Source organism: Marmota monax, unplaced genomic scaffold (assembly GCF_021218885.2).
Source record: "Marmota monax isolate L192 unplaced genomic scaffold, Marmota_monax_Labrador192_F-V1.1 WCK01_AAM20220418_F8-fsc00019, whole genome shotgun sequence".
Taxonomy (NCBI): domain Eukaryota; kingdom Metazoa; phylum Chordata; class Mammalia; order Rodentia; family Sciuridae; genus Marmota; species Marmota monax.
This window is the reverse complement of record NW_026695242.1, coordinates 452,371-471,515: the sequence shown is the minus strand read 5'-3', so window position 1 is coordinate 471,515 and position 19,145 is coordinate 452,371. Positions and strand designations below refer to the sequence as shown.

The 19,145-nt window shown below is 54.4% G+C and overlaps 1 protein-coding gene across 3 annotated transcripts in view; it reads left to right on the top strand.

Moving 5' to 3' along the window:
- Window positions 1–19,145, top strand: part of Zmiz1 (zinc finger MIZ-type containing 1) — a 219,394-nt gene that overhangs the window by 123,857 nt on the left and 76,392 nt on the right. For all 3 annotated transcript variants that reach the window (XM_046419961.2, XM_046419960.2, XM_046419962.2), the window contains exon 7: window positions 3,733–3,838. In XM_046419961.2, coding sequence (XP_046275917.1) covers window positions 3,733–3,838 — 106 coding nt within the window. The remainder of the gene's footprint in view (window positions 1–3,732; window positions 3,839–19,145) is intronic.

Below are 19,145 nucleotides of genomic sequence, written 5' to 3'. Positions count from 1 at the left end.
GGCAGCAAATGGACACATTTTTTTGCCACTGACTTCTAAGCAGCTCAGAGGCTGGGCCACCTCAGGGTTGCAGGCAGGGCCTGCCCCACCCTCCCCTCACACCTCGAGAGACTTCAGGATGGAGGGGAGCAGGCGTCCCAGGCCCTTCTCTGAGGGGTGGTCTCTGCCCTAGACCACCCTTCCTCCCCAGGACCTTGACCTTCTGACCCTGCTGGACCTTCCCTCCACCCCCTCCTCTGTCAGTGCTGAGCCACCCCTGTGGGTGTCCTGCTCACAGCTGGATGACCTCTCTGCCCTTGATCCTCGCCCTCCCTGGAGGGGAATGCCTTTGCTGATGTGCTGGGGAAACTGTGAGGCTCTGGTGCTCAGAGTGCAGAGGGCAGTGGGGAGGGAAGTGAAACCCAGCTGGCTGTCCTCGCACCCAGTGAGGAATTCCCTGTGACCTTCGAGTGGCCCAAGGGAGCACGTTCACATGCATTCACTGCATGTCACCCGCGCACCTGGTGCTGTCCTGTCAACCTGCAACCAAGGGACATGCACTCATTTCAAGATGAGAAAAATGGATCTCCAAGAGGCTCAGTCCCTGGGTGAGGTGGGATAACTAGCACATGGCACATACAGACTCCGGGGTCATGTTTGGCTTCAAAGCAACAGCAGCCATGGCCACAGGTACCTGTCCCCGCACCTCTATGTTGAGAAGGATAGCCAAGTGGGGAACACGGGCTCAGCCCCATGGGGATCGGGTGTAACCGTGGAGACGGAGCTGGAACACAGCCAGAGCCCAGCAGGCACAACCCTGGAGATGGAACCATTCTTGTACCTTCAGAGAAGAGGAATCTGAGGCTCAGAGAGGTGAACTAGTTTGCCTTAGGCTGCACAGGACTGGACCGGTGGGGCAGGAGTGGGGTCCAGGCCCCGCTTGCTGCCTCAGAGGCTGTTAGTCAGAAAGGACCGTGGGGACCAGCCCCTCCTGGGAACAGAGACCTCTCCAGCCTGTTCCTTGGCCGGTAGCTCACAGCTTGTCAGGGCAACGCACTCCCCCAGGGGACTGATGTAACTTATCACATGACCTCAAGCACCCTAGGAAGGGGGAGCGGCTTACCCCAGTCCCAGGCTGGTACCACTGGGCACCCTTAGAGTCTAGGAGTCTCAGGAGGGCCGCTGCTCACCTCTGGCCTCTATAGGGGAGGGGTAGCCATGCCCCATGGGCCCCTCCCAGACGGAACCTTGCCCACTGAGGTGAAACTCGCCAATCTCCCGTTGCTTGAGTAGAACCGCAATAGAGCCAGGACGCGGCTGGAGGACAGCCCTGGCCCTCAGACCCCGCCTCTCAGAACTGTGCTCCAAGTCCTCAGACTAGGCCGGGGGAAGCTGGGGCTAGCAGCACATGAGGCATTCTGGAGTCACAGGATCCAGTTTGGCTTATGCTGTGTGACCTTGAGTAAGGTCCTGCTGTCTCTGGGCCTTGTCTTCCTTGTCAGTGAAAGCAGGCTGTTGGAGCCAAGAGTCCTTCTGAATGCCAGGGCTCGGGGCACTTGGCAGCCAGCAGACATGCCCTGCTTCCCTGGTCTGTGATCCTGCAGCCTGCACACAGCCCCGGGCCCTCTTGCTCAACGCAGCTAGTATTGTTTTTAAAAACCAGAGCAACAGGATTAGCCAGTATTGGCCAAACATGGGGACCTTTGCCTTCCTGCCCTGAACCCAAGGCCCTGGAGTCCTCCAGGCAGGTTGGGAACTACGGACTTAACCCTTTGTTGGCTGGAAAAGAGGTCCCATCATGGACAAAGCCTAGACTTTGCAGCCAAAGTGCCTGAGACCATGTTCTGCCTCTCTCCTTGATAGGGCTTGAGATGTAATCCATCCTTAGCTTCCTCCTTGGATAACCGATAACACCCACCTTTGGCAAGGTGGCCTTCTGTGGCCCACAAAGCATTTACTTAGCCCTCCCTGGGAGCCAGCATTCTCGGGGTTCTGCTCAAGGGCACTGACCTTCCCCACCCAGCAGCCTCACTGCTACACCAGTCCAAACACTGCCGCACGCCCATGCTCACCGGCATCCCACCCAAGGCTCTCCTGCCATAGAAAGAGGGCACCGGAGGCAGTGCCAGAGCTGCAGCAGCCCCCCAGCCCAGAAGCTTCCTGCCTCTCCTGAGAGTGTGCGCCTGCAAACTTGAAATACTCCCCAAGCCAGAAAGGGTTGGGAACCTTGGTTTTTCGACTTGGACAGGGAAATGGAGGAGGAGGAGGATGCCCTTACCCTGGCGTGGCCTAGAGACTCTGGGATAGGCAGAGGGGCAAAGAGAGCCCGTGGGAAACAGGCCTGGGGGGAGCAGGAGGCTTCTGGGTCGGGGGCTACTGTTCGCAGCAGAGAAGCTGGGCAGACATCCTAACGTGACAGCCGCCCTCTTCCTCCCAGCCCGGCCGGAGCATTCCCAGGGGAGGGCTGGAGAGGGCTCAAGGCTCCGTTCCAAGAGACACTGGTGGTCCTGGGAAGGGGACTGACTCCTCCCTGGTTCAGCATGACACTCTCTGGGCCTCCAGCATGTCCCTTCACTTTAAATGAGGAGGTAGCCCAGAGGCGTGGTTTTCCCACCCTTTTTAGCCCTAGAGCCCCTGCAGGAAACCCCTAAAATAGAAACAATAAAGGGGAGCTATTCTGATGGATCCAGGGGCCCCGGCCAACACGCCTGGCAGCCTGAGGCCCCTCAGAGGCTCTGGAGCAGGTGGCCCCTGGGAACTTGATGACTGCATCACCCCTTTCTGGAGCGCTCGATCCCAGCACATCTGGGAGAATGCTTCTTTCCCATTCAGCCGTGGCTGCCCCAGGTGCCTTCCACGTTTTACAAGGTCCTTCCTTCTTAATAAGGAAACTGCTCTTAATGAGGAAGGCGGGTGGGAATGAGTAGATCTGGCAGTCATGGGACACCTGGGAATGGGGAGGGACAGTGGAACCAGATGGGCATAAGCCTCCAGAGCCTTGGTGGGGCCCCAGGAGCACCCTGGTTCCATTGCCCCCCAGGGAACTGGCAGCCCTCCCAGTGTTCCCTGTCGTGAGTTGGCTCCAAGGACATTGTCACTCTTATGGAGCGCTACATGTGCCACACCAGAGCTTGGAGTTGGAGACCCAGGCTGCATTTCTAAGCTAAGGTGTGAAGGGCCGCGGGGGGCCTGGCCTGGAGCCAGTGCTGAGTGGGGTTGGGTGCACCCACCCCGGCCAGGGCAACCCGAAATCTCCCGATGGCTCTTCCCTGAGCTCTGGGGAAGCCATGTGTCCTAACTCCTTGCCTTTTCTGAGGTACAGAAGCTGATTATGAGGGGCTGGGCAGCAGATTGCCTTTCTAACAGGCTTCCAACATGTGCTGGTGCTGCGGGGAGTCGGAAGTGCCCGCCATGGTGGGCGCAGGAGCTCAGAAGGGGCAGGGAACTATGGGCAAGGGAGGGCCCCTGGGTGCTAGGACTCAGAAGTAAGTTACAGAGCCCCACAGGTGGAGCAGAGAACTGGCCTCAGGCCACCCTAAAGATGGTCACAGGGCACTCCCAGCCAACAGCCAACTGGGGCCCTTGCTGAGTGGCGGAACAAGGCTCAGTAGAACCCCAGCCCTGCTGACCTGGGGACCTGCCTTAGCAGCCAATCTCCCCTGTGCACCTGTGAGGTGGGCCTGTCCGTCCACCCCAGGCTCCCAGGCTTTGCACGAATGGTGACTCACGCCTGCCTTTCCTCCCTCCTGGCAGGTGGTCAGCCGAGTGGCGGCCCAGCAAGGGTTTGACCTGGACCTGGGCTACAGACTCCTGGCCGTGTGTGCGGCCAACCGAGACAAGTTCACTCCCAAGTCTGCCGGTAAGCGTCTATTGGCGTCTGTTCGGGTGTCATTGGAAGGTGGGAGGGGACCAGACACTACCAGGGCTGTCTGCCACCTGGGCGCCTTGGGTCATCTAGGTGTGGTGTGAGCTCCAAGGAGGAGCAGCTCAGCAGCCAGGCTCTGGAGCCCACAGGCAAGGGTCAGCCGTATGTCTGTTCCTGCACATGTTCTTGTCTTGGGGCACTTTAGGTGCACTGCAGGGCCACAGTGGGCTCCAAGGCACGACGTACCCCAACAGCAGGCACGGTGCAGGTGACAGGACATGCATCCTCTCATTCCAACACCACAATGACCCCTGGGAATGAGAATTGGGATCAGCCCCATTTTATAGGTGAGAAAACTGAGGCTCAGAGAAGCAGAAGAGGTTTCCCAGGGTCACTAAGCTAGAAAGCAACAGAGCTGGGATTAAAGTCCAGGCCTATACTCCAGAGTCAGTGTGCTAAACCTTTACACTCCACTGCATTAAAAAAACTCATTTCTTGAAAATCAAAACAAAATGAATCAATATATCCAGTGTTCCTAAAAGCCTGCCCAGCAGATTATTCTCCAGCTCTGTCATTGCATCGAGCTTCCTGACCCCATCTTCCACAAGGGCCACAGAAGTTGTCTGTCTATGGGGAACTTACGAACATTAACAATGCAGTTTTAGCATGGATGCTTGGGTGCCGCTATAGTCCCAGATACTCAGGAGGCCGAGACAGGAGGATCACTACGGCCCAGAGTTTGGGGTCAGCCTTGGCAACAAAGTGAGACCTGTCTTTAAAAAAAAAAAAAAAAAAGCCAAGATAGAGTTTTACAGTTACCATCATCCTCATAACCTGGCTTAGACAGCAGGTACCCAGCAACCCTTACAGCAGACAAACCTGTGGCCTCCTAGCTGTCACATGCTGAGTGTTAGTCTCTGGGCCTCAGTTTATAGCCTCAGGAAGGCAGGAATGATGAGACCTGCCTTGCAGGGGTCATGGTAAATTCTAGAAATATATAAAGTATCTGGCACAGTGTCTGAGTGTTAACATTCTTTATTGATTCAGAGCCAGTAGTTGAAGGGGCGGGGGGGGGGGGGGGGTCGCGTGTCTTCTGCATGACAATAAAGCAGACAATCTCATTAGACTCACCAGTCAGTTCTTTGGTGTGTGTTTGGAAGTAGCCTTCAAGAAAATGCTTAGAGGAAGTCTCACAACAGGTTTCCATAAATCTGCTCATCCATAGTGTCTTGAATGCGGTTTACACTCCCCTCCGCAAACACTTACAGTCCCCAAACGTGGGTGTGCTTCACTTAGAAAACCTTGTGTGAAGGTCTCACGAGCCAATAGCTGCTCTGAAACCCCTTCTCCGCCAGCCTGAGCTGGGATATTGCTGTGCACAGAACCGCTTGCCAGAAAACAGTCTTGGAATCTCACAGGGAATGTCTATTCCTGTCGGGATCTGCAGTTTTAATAATAAGTCAACACAATTTAGACGAGGGAAAAATTGCATCTTAAGAAACGCGTCTCTCATGCGCCTGTTCTGTGCAGATACGGACCGGGACTGAGGTCACCAGGGGAACCAGACAGGGTCCTGCCTGCAGGAACTGACAGTCTGGGGTAGGGCTCTGCAAACTTTTTCCATAAAGGACCAGATGGTGTCTATTTTAGGCCTTGTGGGCTACAAAAGCAGTCATAGATGATATATAAAGGAATGTGTATGGCTAGTTCCAATAAAGCTTTATTTATAAAAACGAGTGACAGCCAGTAGCTTCCTGGCTCCTGGCCTACAGGAAGAAAAAGCTATTGATCAAATGATTACAGGAGCGTGTGTGCGCGCGCACACCAGCGCACGCGCACGCATGCTTGTGTGTAAGTCAAGCTGTGTTAAGTGCTGTGAAGCAGAATCATCAGATGATGTGGCAGTGTTGGGGGCACAGACCACCATGGGATCAGGGGATGCTTTGGAAAGTTAAGAAAGAGTTGAGTGGATAAAGAAAAGGAGGGCACAGTCCTTTGTAGGTGAGGGGGCATCCTGTGCAAAGGCTCCGAGTGAGGAGGGAGCATGGCTTTGTGTCAGACTAAGATAATGGTAGTGGTTCTGGAACCCCGAGTCGGGGGACATGTGGCAAGGGTGAGGCTGGTGAAGGCAGCAGCTGAACTTGCAGGGCCCGTCTTGAAGGTCGTGGTCTTTGTCCTAAAGGAATGGGAACACGGTTAAATTCTCATTTTGTAAAAACTTATTCTGCTACCAAAGAATAAATTGCACAGAGGAGTGGGGGTGCTGGTCAGCTGGCAGGTCACTGGTGAGTTTGGGGTGCTGGAAAGGAAGACAAGAGTGGAGTGAAGGGAAGAGAAAGGGAGATTTAAGGGGCAAAACCAGCTGGAGCTGGAGCTCAGTGGTAGAGAACTTGCCAAGAATGTGTGAGGCCCCCCTGCCCCCCCCACACACACACACAAAAGGGAGGGCGGGGAAGGGGGCCCAAATCAAGACAAAGGATGCATAGCCAGAGAGGTAAGGAGAACAGAAGACTGGGCTGCCCCAGAAGTCTCAGCTGTGGCCCCGTGGAGGAGGAGTGGCTCAGGCCCCTGTGCTCCCCTTCCTTGGCAGAGGAGGGGCCTCTCCTAAACCCTGGCCTTATTGGCACGTGCAGAGTATTCTCCTGTGGTTCGCCACAATTCTCAGCTTTGCAAGACATCTTCATTGATGGATGAGGATACTGAAGCTCAGAGAGGCCCTGTGACTTGCCTGGAGTCACACATCTCATAAATGATAGAGCTGGAACTTGAACTCCAGCTGACTCTGGGCTGAGGGCTGTTGCCTATTCAATCACAGTTGACTCTAGGGCTGGTCAGGGTTCTCCATTAGGAGACTTCTGCTTCCTGTCCCAGGATCGGGGAAGCCATTCCCCTCGGATGAGACGTCACATGTGCAGGGCTCTCTGGCCAGACCCCATGCTCCTCAAGTGGCGTTTCCAGCATCACTTCTCCTGAAACAGGGAATCCTTCTGTCCTTTACCTGCAACTCCAGCTGTGCATAGCTCTTGGCAGGTCACAGAGCCCCTTCTCATATATTGTGCCCGTTGAGTCACATGATGTGTCCCAGGACCCCCAGATGAGTTCTCAGACACCCATTCTGCCACTGGGAACTCTGAGGCACAGCATGCCTGTGGCTTGGCTGTCACTTGAATTCCCTCCATAGGAGTCCAACCCTTGTCGTGCTAACAGCCATGACCCACCACCATTCCCAGGCAGTGAAGTCTGGGTCATCCCCCTGCCTGGAAGCGCAGGGGGTCATCTGAGTGGGCCTCAACTGCTGGTTTCATTCACGGAATGCAGGATCTGCTGGGGACAGGCTGGGACATAAGACAAGCAGAGGCCACAGGGAGCAGAACAGAGATCCCAAGTTTAAAGGGCAACTTGGTGCTGGCCCCTCCTTGGCCACCCTCTGCACCTGGGAGCTGGGCCCTGGTCTGCAGAGAGGGCACACACACGCTCAGCTGTCTCTGAGCACTCAGCAAGCTCTCTAATGTGGCAGGAGAGAGGGACCCCCCAATACCTGACCACATGAGTGCCGAGTGAGTGCCACTTCCTGACCTCCATCTCTCCCAGCTTGGCTTCCTCCTAACTGGCCCTCACTGCCTGGCAAGGCTGCCTCTCCTGGGGCTCCCCTTGCCCCTGGGGTAGGTGCATGCCCTGTAGTACCCTGCCCCTGGTGTGTGTGTGTCCCTCTCAGACCTCTCCCAGGTGGCCTCTGCAGTTCCAGAGCTCTGTGTCCCCAAAGCCGCTGTAGCCAGCCAGCTGCTTCTCCCTCCGGTGTCTGTGTCTGTCTGGGCTCCTGCTCTGTCTGATCACTGTGCAGCTTTCCCAACCCTCTCTCCCTAACCCTGTCTGCTGTCTGTCTGTCTATCTCTCCCTTCCATGTCTAGCTTCCCATTGCTTTCTTTCTGGATTTTCTCTAGGTCTCAGACTTGTCCCCTGCGTGGTGTGTCTGTGGCTATGTGCATATGCGCACATCTCTGTGTGGCGCATGTGTGAGGTACGCGGCTGTGTGCGCGCGTGCATGCCTGTGCATTTGGCTGTGTCTGATGTGTGAGAGTCTGCACGTGTCCCTGTGTGCTGTGTGTGTGTGTGTGTGCCTGATGTGCACAATTGATTTTGTGCTGTGTGTGTGCACGGCCGCCTGGGTGGGTGCCTCCCCTTCCCCTCCTCCGGCCCCATCCCTGTCTGTCTGGTCAGGAGCCGGGCTGGGCCAAGGAGCAGGATGAGCTCATGCGGCACAGGAGAGGAGCTTTGTCAGGATGCCTGGCGGTGAGCCGGGGCTGGGCATCCGTCTGGGGCTGTGGAGCAGGAGCTGGGCCTGGGGGCAGCACTGCTGCAACGTGTGCCACGTGTGCGTGCGTGCATGTGTGTGTGTGTGTGTGTGTGAGAGAGAGAGAAAGAGAGAGAGAGAGAGAGGAGCCGGCGCCGGGAGCCGCAGACACTGCAGCAGCCAAGGCGGGCGTCTGCACGTGGGGCCCTGGTACCCAGCCCCCAGCCCTTTGTTCTGGTGCAGCCTTTAGCCTCTGCTCACACGGGAACAGGAGCGCAGGCGCGCACAGGGCCAGGATCCTCCTCATCAGAGACTCCTGGGGCAGCTGCTTCCCCACACACACCTAGAGCAGAAGGTCACCTGCCCCCGCCCCGCCTCCACCTCCTCCCTAATGCACCCACCCTGCCCCCACCCGCCCCGCGTGCCAGCCCTCAGCGACTTGGCAGGCAGCGCTGAAATGTCAGCCTCATCACGCCCATCAGTCCACGCTGGCTACGTGGGTGAGAACACCAGGCAGTCGCCATGTCCGAAGTCCCCGGGAGCCCTCATGCCTCAGCTCCTGTCCATGCTTGAATAAATCTGTGTCACCTCAGCTGACCCCACTGAGCAGCCAGTTGAAGTAATGGAACAGGAAATGTCAGAGCCCGAAGGTAGAAAGTCCAGGGATCAGAGAGGGGAGGACCCACCCCAAGTCACAGGGAAGCCCAGGGGGCCTGGGGGGCCCACTGCCTGTCCTAGTGCCCTTCCTGTTTCCCTGAGGTGTGACGGCTGTGAGTGTCACCTGGGCTGTTGGTAAAGTCAACGTGTAGACAGCGCTGTGGGAGGCAGGGGCATCCCAGGGCCGTCTTGAGAAGCACCACTGGGCATTTGGAGAAGGGACATAGAACTCAGGAGAGTGGAGAGTGGTCAGGGCAGGAAGGGGCAGTCCCTGAAATCATGAGGAGGAGGCCAACCTTCCTGAGGGACAGGCGGAGGATGTTTGTCAGAGTGCCGATTGGCCTTCCTGGGCTGGATGTAACCTGCAGATACCTGGGTCAGACTGCTCAGTAGTTTCAGAAAGTGATTATCATTTGCCCATAAATGCTCTTTAAGAGAGGGCCCTGTTGTGTAAATGTCTGACTTCCTTTGCATTCACTAGAGTGACTAGGTTAGGGTGGGGTAATACCCCCTGGAGCAGTGCTGTGCCCAGCCCCCCTCCTCCCTATTGTCTTACCCCAGTGCATTTGAAGACCAGCCTGGCCCTGTGACATGTGTGTCTGACCTCTGTTCTAAGCACACCCACACAATCCCGGCCCTGGGAGCAGGAGTGGCACCCAGGCGAAGTAGGCTGCTAGCTTAAGTCCCTATACGTCTGCTTGGTCGGGTCTCCTTGGCAAGCTCCCCAGAGGAGCAAACCGTCATGGGGCATGTCACAGGTCACAGGGGGTAGACTGAGACATGCTCTGGGCCCCAGCTGGCCCTGGAGATGAAGAATCAAGAATGTGGGGTCCCCTGCCTCGCCCCTCTCTGTGGCCTGCAGTCTACTTAGGAGGGGCTTGGGAGAGGCTTGTGCAGGCTTAGAGAGAGGCCCTGACCCTAGTGGCACTCGAGTGAGTGTCCTACCATTTATAGAGGTTGGGCTTGGACTCTGTCATCAGAGGCCAGCCAGGTGGTTCCCGTGTCTTCTACTCAGGACTCCTTGAGCCAGGAGGTCACTGCGGTTTCTAGCTGTCTTTGAAACCAAGCCTTCTGGCTCCCACCTTGCCAAATAGGGGACTCTCAGACCCCTGTGGTGGTGGGGACATTTCTTGTGACTCTCGATGGCCTGACTCCTATCTCCACCTTTACACTCCTTCTTAGCCTCTCTCCACCCTTCTCTGCCTCTGCCCTCTCCATGCAGCCGCCTTCCCTTCACCAGGGAGGACAAATGGCCTCATTCAGGGACACCCTGCCAGAGCTGTCTCTCTAAGACAAAGCTGTGCGCAGCTCTCCGTGAAAAACGGCTCACGGCCGCCCAGCGAGCAGGCGGGATTGGTGGGTGAAAATTGCAGGGGATTTGTTAACTCTGCTGGCTCCCCCAGAGACAGCAGGTAGGCGAGGCCATGCCCTTGAAACACAGGCTGCCCAGCAGGTTGGGGCACCCTTCCAAGGCCAAGGACAGACTTCCTCCTGGACACTACCCCACCCCCACATCTGAGCTCAGCAGAGCTGGAATGTAGGAGAGGGACATGGCTTCCTTCCTCCTGCTGGGCCATCTCTACCCCTGAGTCAGGTCCCCTGGAAAGGGCTCTGGACTTCATCACCAGGCCCATGGGCACTGGAGGCCAGATCTGTGCCATGGAGAAAACCTGCTCATGTCCTTGCCCCTGCTGTCCACACTGTAGGGGAGTCTGGGACTCTTACCGGCACACCCATTTATAGAGGGGGAAACTGAGGCTCTGGGAGGGGAAAGACAGACCCAGCATACAAGGCTCCTGCTACCAGAAGTAGGATTTGCTTCCAGGAGGGCCAGGACTGTTGCTCAGGGAGCTACCCAACTTCTGAGGGACTATGACTGGGCAGTCTGTCTTGGGGCAGTAGCCTTGGCCTTTCCCCTCCCCTCGTTCCCTGAGGGATGAGCCTGGGATCAGAGTGACCTCTTGGAGAAGAGGGACAGCAGGAGGAGCTTTGTGAGCAGAGTCCTCCCAAGCCAAGGAATTGGGGAGATAACTACTGAAAGGTCCCTGGGGTGCACAGTGAGGAAGGGCAGAGCCACCCCAGAAATGACAGAGGGCTGAGGATTTCCATGGCCATTCAAAATAAGACCTGTGGGAAAACGCTTAGAACGTAGTCATATTATTAACGTCTTAGAACAGTAACAAAATGGTCTACGGGGTATGATCGCAGCCAGGTACAGAAACAAAACATGAGTGCATCTAGGCACAGAAAACAGAAGGGGATATCCGAAATGTCAACTTATAATAGATCTATCTAGATAAGGGTGTGCATGTGACACTTCTATTTCCCACGTTTTCTGCAGGGGACAGGTATTCTGGAGCAGTGAGGGTCATTGTGGCTTTCTTCAGAGCTCGGTTGCAGTTGGCAGGGGTGGGTGAGACTGGAGAGCCCTGTCTCCTGGCTGGCTCAGCAGTTTCTCAGGCACAGCTCTCTCGAGTTCCCTGAGAGCCCCAGGAGTCAGGCCTCAGCTTGTCCAGAGGCCACCCTTCCTGCCTCCCTCACATCTGCCAGATTAGCTCATGGTTGCCACTCCCACCCCTGCCCCGGTGTGCGAGGACAGTGCTGCCTGAGGTCCAGCCAGTGGACATGGAATTTCCAGGCTTTGGAGTGGGGGCATCTCTGGTGGGGAGAGGGCATCTGAGAGCCAGGGACCCTAACAGGTGGACCCTTCTCAAAACGGTCCTGCTCCGAATCCACGCCACCACCCAGCCTCCTGGTTGGGACAAGGGGGTCTGGAAGTGGAGGGGTGGGGGGATTCATGAGGCCAAGCTGCTAGAAGATTCCCACAGAATGTCACATTTCTGAGATTGGTTTCCCCGGATGCAGACCCTGAGATGAAGCTTCCGGGGCTTGACACTTCTTTAGGAAAATTCCGGAAAACACTGATAGAGAAGTGGAGGAGGTGAGACAGGAAGGAGAGGAAGTTAAGGAAGAGTGGGATTGGTAACTAAGTTGCTGGGAGGGGATACCTGGGACTCAGTCCTGCCAGGACAAAGGAGAATGTTCCCCTACCACCTGAGCCTCTGGGAGAGGAGGTATTTATCCACCATGCCTTGGCCATTATTGGTTGATGGTGCTTGGGGTAGGTGAAGGAACCTTCCAGCATTCACACAGCTCTGTGTGAGGACAGACAATGCCCGGGCAGGGTCATGGAGTACAGTGAGCAGAGGGTGGTGGACAAGGCACCTGCCTCGAGGCCTGTCCACATTTCAGTCCTCTGAACACTCCCCTCATCACCTCAGCTGATTCCCATCAGCTCGGATTATGATCGTATTGTTCATAGTTTACTCACTTATTTTAACTTCCACATGGAAATTGTAAAAGGACGTTTTATCACCGTAACCGGAGGGCCAGTCTCCCTTGCCACATTCAGAAGCTGTCAAAATGAAGACAGTAGAAGCCATGTCTTGTGCCTGAGTTGAGCTACGGGTGTCTGTTCATCTGTTCGACAGCTAGAGCCTGGGCCCCTTTTCTCCCAGTTGTAAGGGGAGATGAGAGAGTTCAGGAAAGGGTTACAATGCAGCGTGCTCAAAGTAGGAGTAACAACACCCTAAGTTGGAGGACAGCTGATGAGGCAGTGATTTTCTCACTGGGATCCATGAGCACCTTCATCATCCTACGGACCATGTCATCTCATCCACACCTGAGGATGCTCTTTGTGAAAGGACAACCCCAAGGGAGAATGCTGGGGCATGGGGAGCCCGTGCCCCAACAATTTCTCCCTCCATTCAGGGCCTCTGCACCATTTCATGGCTGCAGGACTTTGAAGGGCAAGGAATGATTAGCTTCCGGGTCCAGGTCCACCCTTTTCTAAGCAGAGGCCTGCAGACACATAGAAATGCAACACACACACAGGCCTTGCTCTTGTGGTTTGAAATAAATGTCTCTATTCTGACAGGAATCCTGCCGTCAGTGTCCAGCTCTGTGAAACCCCAAAGCAGGCTCATTTCCATTTTAAGGAAGAAACTGAGGCCCTGAGGGCTGGTCAGGTGGTCTCAGCAGAAGCGAAATGGGAATCAAAGCTCTGGCTAGGACATCCCTGCCATAGCCAGGGACCCACTGGTGCCTCCAAATAACTGAAACAGACTGTCTGGAGATACAAGTCCACAGTGTTAGCACCCTGAAGGCACCACAGTTGTCACTCTGCAGGCACAAGTCTTGCCTTTCTGAGTCTTTGCGTATCTGCCTCCTGCCACCCAATCCAAAGGTACATTCAGGACAGAGGTCCTGCCAAAACAATCCCCCTGCACTCCCCCAGGGTGCCCTGAGGATGCTATGGCTTAATAAAGCCATCAGCAGCAATTAATTCTGCAGAGAAAAGAGCCAGGTAAGAGGATTAAGGAAGCCAGAGCTTTGGTTTTAAGATGGAGCTTAGCATCCTCGCCCCCAGAGGAGGGATTTCAGGGGATTCGAGGGTGTGAGAATGAAATGGAGCAGGGGCTTGGCAGGAAGTAGGCAAGTTGGTTATGGAACTTTCTTAGCAAATGTTGCAAGCCACTGCCTCGTAAATACCTTCTGGGTTAGACAGACAGGAATTAACAACGGTGCAGTCTTTATCAGTCTTGCCTATTTAGACTGACACGGCTGGGGCAAGTCAGAGAAGCACATCTGGATTAGGAACAAATCTGATCTATATCCCCTTTTAGTCAGGACAACAGCAAACATGTGATCAGCGAGTATAACTCACTTATCTCACCTCCTGCGACTCGCGTTTGCCCCGTTTTCCAGGCGAGGAGACTGAGGTTTAGAAAGGTGAAGTCATTTGACCAAAGCAACCTTATTAAAAGGAGCCAGAGTTGTGACTACATACCAATCTGACCTCAAAGCCATCTGCTGACCCTGCTCTCTGAACAAGTTAACATGAAATCCTGGGAGAGACATGATAATGACTCATGACACCTGTCAAGATCACCTAAATTGTTTGCAGGTGGCTGTGTTGAGTATGTGACAGTGATTTCTCCCCATGGGTAGGTTGAACACCTTCCCGTCATCGTGGAGCTCATTCGACACTCACAGCCCTGCAGGTGAAGAGGAACAGAGAGCTTGGCTTGGCCCCAATTTCAAATACTCTCTCCAGAAACCATTCAGCTATTTCCTAGAGAAGAGGAATAGTTAAAACATGTGTTCTGTGGAGCAGCCTTCCTGCTCTGAATCCCACCCAGCTCCCTACTCACCAGGTTAGAAATGTCACCTAACCTCTATGAGCCATGGTACCCTCATTTATTAAGAGGGGATCCTACCAATGCCTACATCATAGGCATTAAGTGAGTTCACTTACACAGGGCCTGTTGTCTAGAAATTGTTGTATATGTGCTAGTAATTTTATCTTACTCATGGGTGTGCCCCTCGCCTGTCCCCAGGGTCCATCTGACATATAGGACAGGGAAGAGGGCCCTGACCAGCAGACTCCTGCCCTCTTGCCCAGCATGAGCTGCCAGGTCATAGCGTGCAGAAGAGCAAGTGCTCCAGGGGACCAGGCCCTAGAATCTCTGGGTCTCAGCCTGCAGGACCCCTGATCTAGCTCACCTCCACTCTTTTAGCAGCTCTCAAATCAGGCCGAGGGAGCTTCTGGGATGGGGTTGATCTCAGCACAGGTTGAGCCCAGTGCCAGAAACCAGAATTGAGAGGTAGCCTAGGGCAAGCTTCAGGATCAAATGACATGGTTTTGACTCAGCTCTGCCACTTCCATGTTATATGTGACCCCAGCTTTGTCTTCCAGCCTCATAAAATGATGGATACAAAGTGCATCACACAAGCAGACATCTCACAGGGCTCCCCACACAACAGTTTTGATCACTTATTAAGTCCTGCTTGGCAGTCCAGGCTTTGAAACCTACTAACTGTGTGACTTTATGCAAATCACTACACCTCTCTAAAGTTGGGGTCCAGGAGATCTAGAATTCAGGTCTCTTGGCTGGAGCAGCGATTCTGTTTCCATGGCAACCCAGCTGTCTCTCAAGAGACAATCTGGATGGTGTCACCCTGGCAAGGTGCTCTGCAAGATGGTAATTCCCCTCACTGGGGACAGGGTGGTGGCCAGCCAGGTGGTTGGAAGGCAGCAGAGCCATCTTGGCCATGCCAGCTGCAAGTGCTGTTCCTGGGCCCAGAAAGATACAGAGCCCAGAGCTTGGGAGCTCCGTCCAGTGGCTCTCCTTGAAGAGTCCTGAACAGATGCTTCATTTTCTTCCTAGGAACATTTCCTGGCTTGTTGAGGCTGGCCAGGTGGGAAGCACTGCCCCGGGCTGGACTCCTGCAGGGAATTCCAGAGGACCCAGTCTCACCTGTTTGAGATGAAGAGACACTATTGTCTCTGGCAGGAAACAGGATTTACTGGGGGGAAAAATTAGGAGTCTGCCTTTCATACAAGCTCATAATTATAATGACAGCAGAAACTGGGTGCAAAGGATAAACTAAATTCACCCCTGCCACATAGCACCTGGTTACGTATGAAGTGCAAACTGTGTGATTGACATTAGGTAACCCTAGAGATTTTCTGCACCCTCAAAGAACTTGCAGACCCAGACCAGGCAGGGACATGCTCAGGAGGTAGACAGTGTCAACAGGCCCATATCACAGGGTGGAGAAGCTGAGAGGCAGGAATGCAGAAGCCCCTGGGCCAGCCACTTCCAGCTGAAGTTCCCAGCCTAGACTGAGCAGTGGAGGACAGTTCAGGGACAGCCACCTTCCCTCCCTTTTACAACAATTCACAACGAAATGTTCCTGTCCTTTTCCAGAGGAAGAGACTGAGACTCAGAGAGGTTCAGTGGCATGTTCAGAGTCACACAGCTGGGGAAGGGCTGGATCAAAAATCAGAACTGGGTCAGCCTACCCTGTCGGGGTTGCTGCCATTTGTGGTATGTTGCCAGGGGGAGGCTCCATTTCCTGGAAGCCCGAGGCCTCTTTCTGAGTCCAACAGTTCTCTACCCCCACTCCTGTCCCCTCCCCCACTTCCTCCCCCATTCCTCTTTTCTTTCACTCCATCTCCTTCCTCCTCTGTCCCTCTCTCCCGCTCCTGCTCTCCTTATTTCCTTTGTCTCTTCCTTTCCCCCTCGGGACCACAGATTCAGGCACCACTGATCCTGCTGGCTACAGCTCAGCTCAGCCACAGAGCCACTGCCAGCCTCTTGCTTTAGGCCCCGGGACCACTGTCCAAGGGGCACATGGCTCTGGTCCAGCCCTAGAATGCTTGCTCTGCCCCCTCCTGAGCACTCCCCACTCAGGAAGTGACATAATTGCATATATCCCCATTTCCTCCCGGCCCCATGTGGTCTTGAGCCCCTCTCAGATGTGTGCCCCAGATGTTTAGAATCACTTCCTCTAATTAAGCGTCTGCGGAGAGACGAGGGGACTGCCTGTGAGCAGGGCACACGCCTGTGCAAACTGGGAAGAGAGGAAATGGGAACTTGCCCTCCCCCTGCTCTGGTGGCGGGAAATTGGTTGCGCCTTGAGCTCCATGGGGAAGCCGGGCGGCTGCAAAGTGCGGTGGGGAGGCCCACGCTCTTGATTGTATGGTGTGGAAGCCTGTGGAAGCCTGGATGGTCCCCTTGGGAGAGATTCACACCCACCGCTGGGGACGGGGCCTCTGTGTCTGGCTCTCCAAATAACTTCTGTGTCTTCTCCAAATGGAAGGAGAGGGCAAGAAGGAGACGCTGCCCTCTGGAGAACAAGTGCAGGAAATTAAGGTGGCCCCAAGGCCAAGGTCAGGTCTCCTCTGAGGGCGGTAGGGCTGCAGTTGGGCCAAGGCTCAACTGGTCCCATCTCTGCCTTGGGTGGGAAGGGCCGCCATAGCTCTGTGTCAGATTTGCACGTCCACACAGCCAGGCAGGTGATACAAAGGGGGCACCTCAGCGGGAGGAAAGAAGCAGGTCTGGGGAATCAAAACTCCCAGCCCCCTCAGCAGGACAGCCATGTTGCTGAGGTCCGCCTGAGGCCATGGGCAACCCATGCTCAGAACTGCCAGGACTTGGGATTCTGCAAGAAAGCAAGTGCTTTTTACTTGTTGTCGGCCACCTCTTATTTAAGACACTGTGCTGACCAGCCCAGTGTGGCAGAAAGGTGGCTCTCAGTGGCCAGTGAAGGCATCAACCCTCTATCACTTGAGCAATCCTCAAGGACAGATGGGCCTCCGACTGATGCCGGAAGGCAGGTCAGTCCAGACAGAGTCTGTCCTGGCTTTGCCTCCTTCTCTCTTCCTTTTGAGCTACGTGGCTTTATTTATGTATTTTTGGGTGCCAAGGAGCAAACCCAGGCCCTTGCACATGCTAAACCCACACTCTTCCACCGTCCTACACCCACCCTGGTGCTGAGTGGCTTTATGGAACTGACGTGACCTCTCTGAGCCTCAGCTGTTGCCATCAAGAAATGGGGCTACCTCTCTCTCAGGGTTATTTGTGTTGAGGAGTAGATGGGATGAGGTAGGGGAAAGCTGTTTGCCCCAGGGGCTGAGACACCACCCTCCCCACACAGAAAAAGAATCACATGTGGGAGGAAGGAGACTCGAATGGGGAAGAAGATGGCGGGCAGGGAAAGGGCAGCAGGAGGAGTGCCTTTTGGGAGATCCTGAGGCATACCTTAGGTGTAAATAAGTATGGGCAATAGTGCTGCGTTATTCTTACAATTGCTCTCTGACATGAATGTTGGCACTAGAGGAGTTTTTAGGATCAGTTGACCCAATCATCTACTTTTATCTGAGAAGAGACTGGCACAGAGGAGGGACACAGTCTTCCTAGTGTCCCTTCCATGCAGAGGCCAGGCTGGCACCGTCAAGGACTAATCACTAGTACTCTTCCTGTTACTTAGTTACTGCCCCCAGCACTAGTACTTTCAATTACTACAGTTGCCATCTCGACTGCTGCTATTGCTGTGATTACCACCCACCTGTGGCTTTAAATGCTATTATCCTACCGGGTGGGCATCTCCAATCTGAAGTCCAAAATCCCATACTCTGAGGGCTGACATGGTGCTCTAAGGGGGAAATTCTACACCTGATCTCATGTAGCAGGATATAGTCAAAACGAGGCGCCCTAAAAATATTGCATAAAACCACCCTCCAGGTGGGCTGGAGATATAGCTCAGTTGGTAGAGTGCTTGCCTCACATGCACAAGGCCCTGGGTTCAATCCCCAGCACCACAAAAAAAAAAAAAAAATCACCTCCAGGTTATGTCTATAATTTGGATATATCTAACACAAGAGAATTTTGGTTTAAACTTGGTCCCCATCCCCAAGATATCTCATTTTGATCTCAAAAAAAAAAAAAAAATGAAATCCGAAACACTTCTGATGTCAAGGATTTCAGTGAGGGATAGTCAACCTGTACTGTTACTACTCAATCAAGCAGTTAGCTTGTACTGAGTCCTTACCATGTTCCAAATGCTGGGGAAAAGAGCTCGCATCCATCCTCTTCTGCATCATTACAAAAGTCTTAAGCAGAGGCTGGGACTCACTGGTCTTAGTAGTAAACTCTTGTGATCCTGGTGACTCAGGAGGCTGAGGCAGAATGATCACCAAGTTCTAGGCCAGCCTCAGCAACTTAGCAAGACCCCTAAGCAACTTAGTGAGAAAAATAAAAATGGATGGGGACGTAGCTCAGTGGTAAAGCGCCCCTGGGTTCAATTCTCAGAACGAAAAAACAGAAAAGAAACTGTGACTCAGAGAGGTTAATGACTTCCTCAAGGCCACCAGCTAGCAAGTGGCCAGGCTAGAATGCAGATCCAGGAAGTCCATCTCCAGGCACACCACACCTGGGTCTCCAGTCCACCTCGCCTCCCAGAAGGAGGAGGAAGGCCTGACGAGGCCCCCAGATGTGTGGAGGCCTAGGGGCACCCCGGGAGCAGCGTGGCTTACGACTCAGGCCAGAGGGCAGCTGCCTCCTTGGGGGATCTGTCTGTCCCTGTTCTGCCTCACCTGGCCAACTTGAAATTCCTCTGTCCGCCTGTTCATTCACTCTGACATTTGACCATAGCAGAGGAAGACAGTGGGGCCAGGTCCCAGACTCATACAGTTCTGACTATCTGAAGCTTCCAGCTCAGGACCTCACCAAGAGGGGTCTCCATCCTCCTGGTCAGATGTCAGTAAGTGGACATGTCTGGCCTGTAGGCTCACTCCAGCCCCTGTGACTCCGAGGGGATGCTCGGCACAGCCTGCAGTACAATACCTCTTGCAGATGAGGCACCCATCCCAAAGCCTGGAAACCCACGACTGTCTAGAAAGATCTAGAATTTAGAGGTATGTGAGGTCATTCAGTCATCCATTCAGCAAGCACTTATCGTGTCACCATGCCCCCAGCTCTGTGCTGGGCTCCTGGACATAGTGTA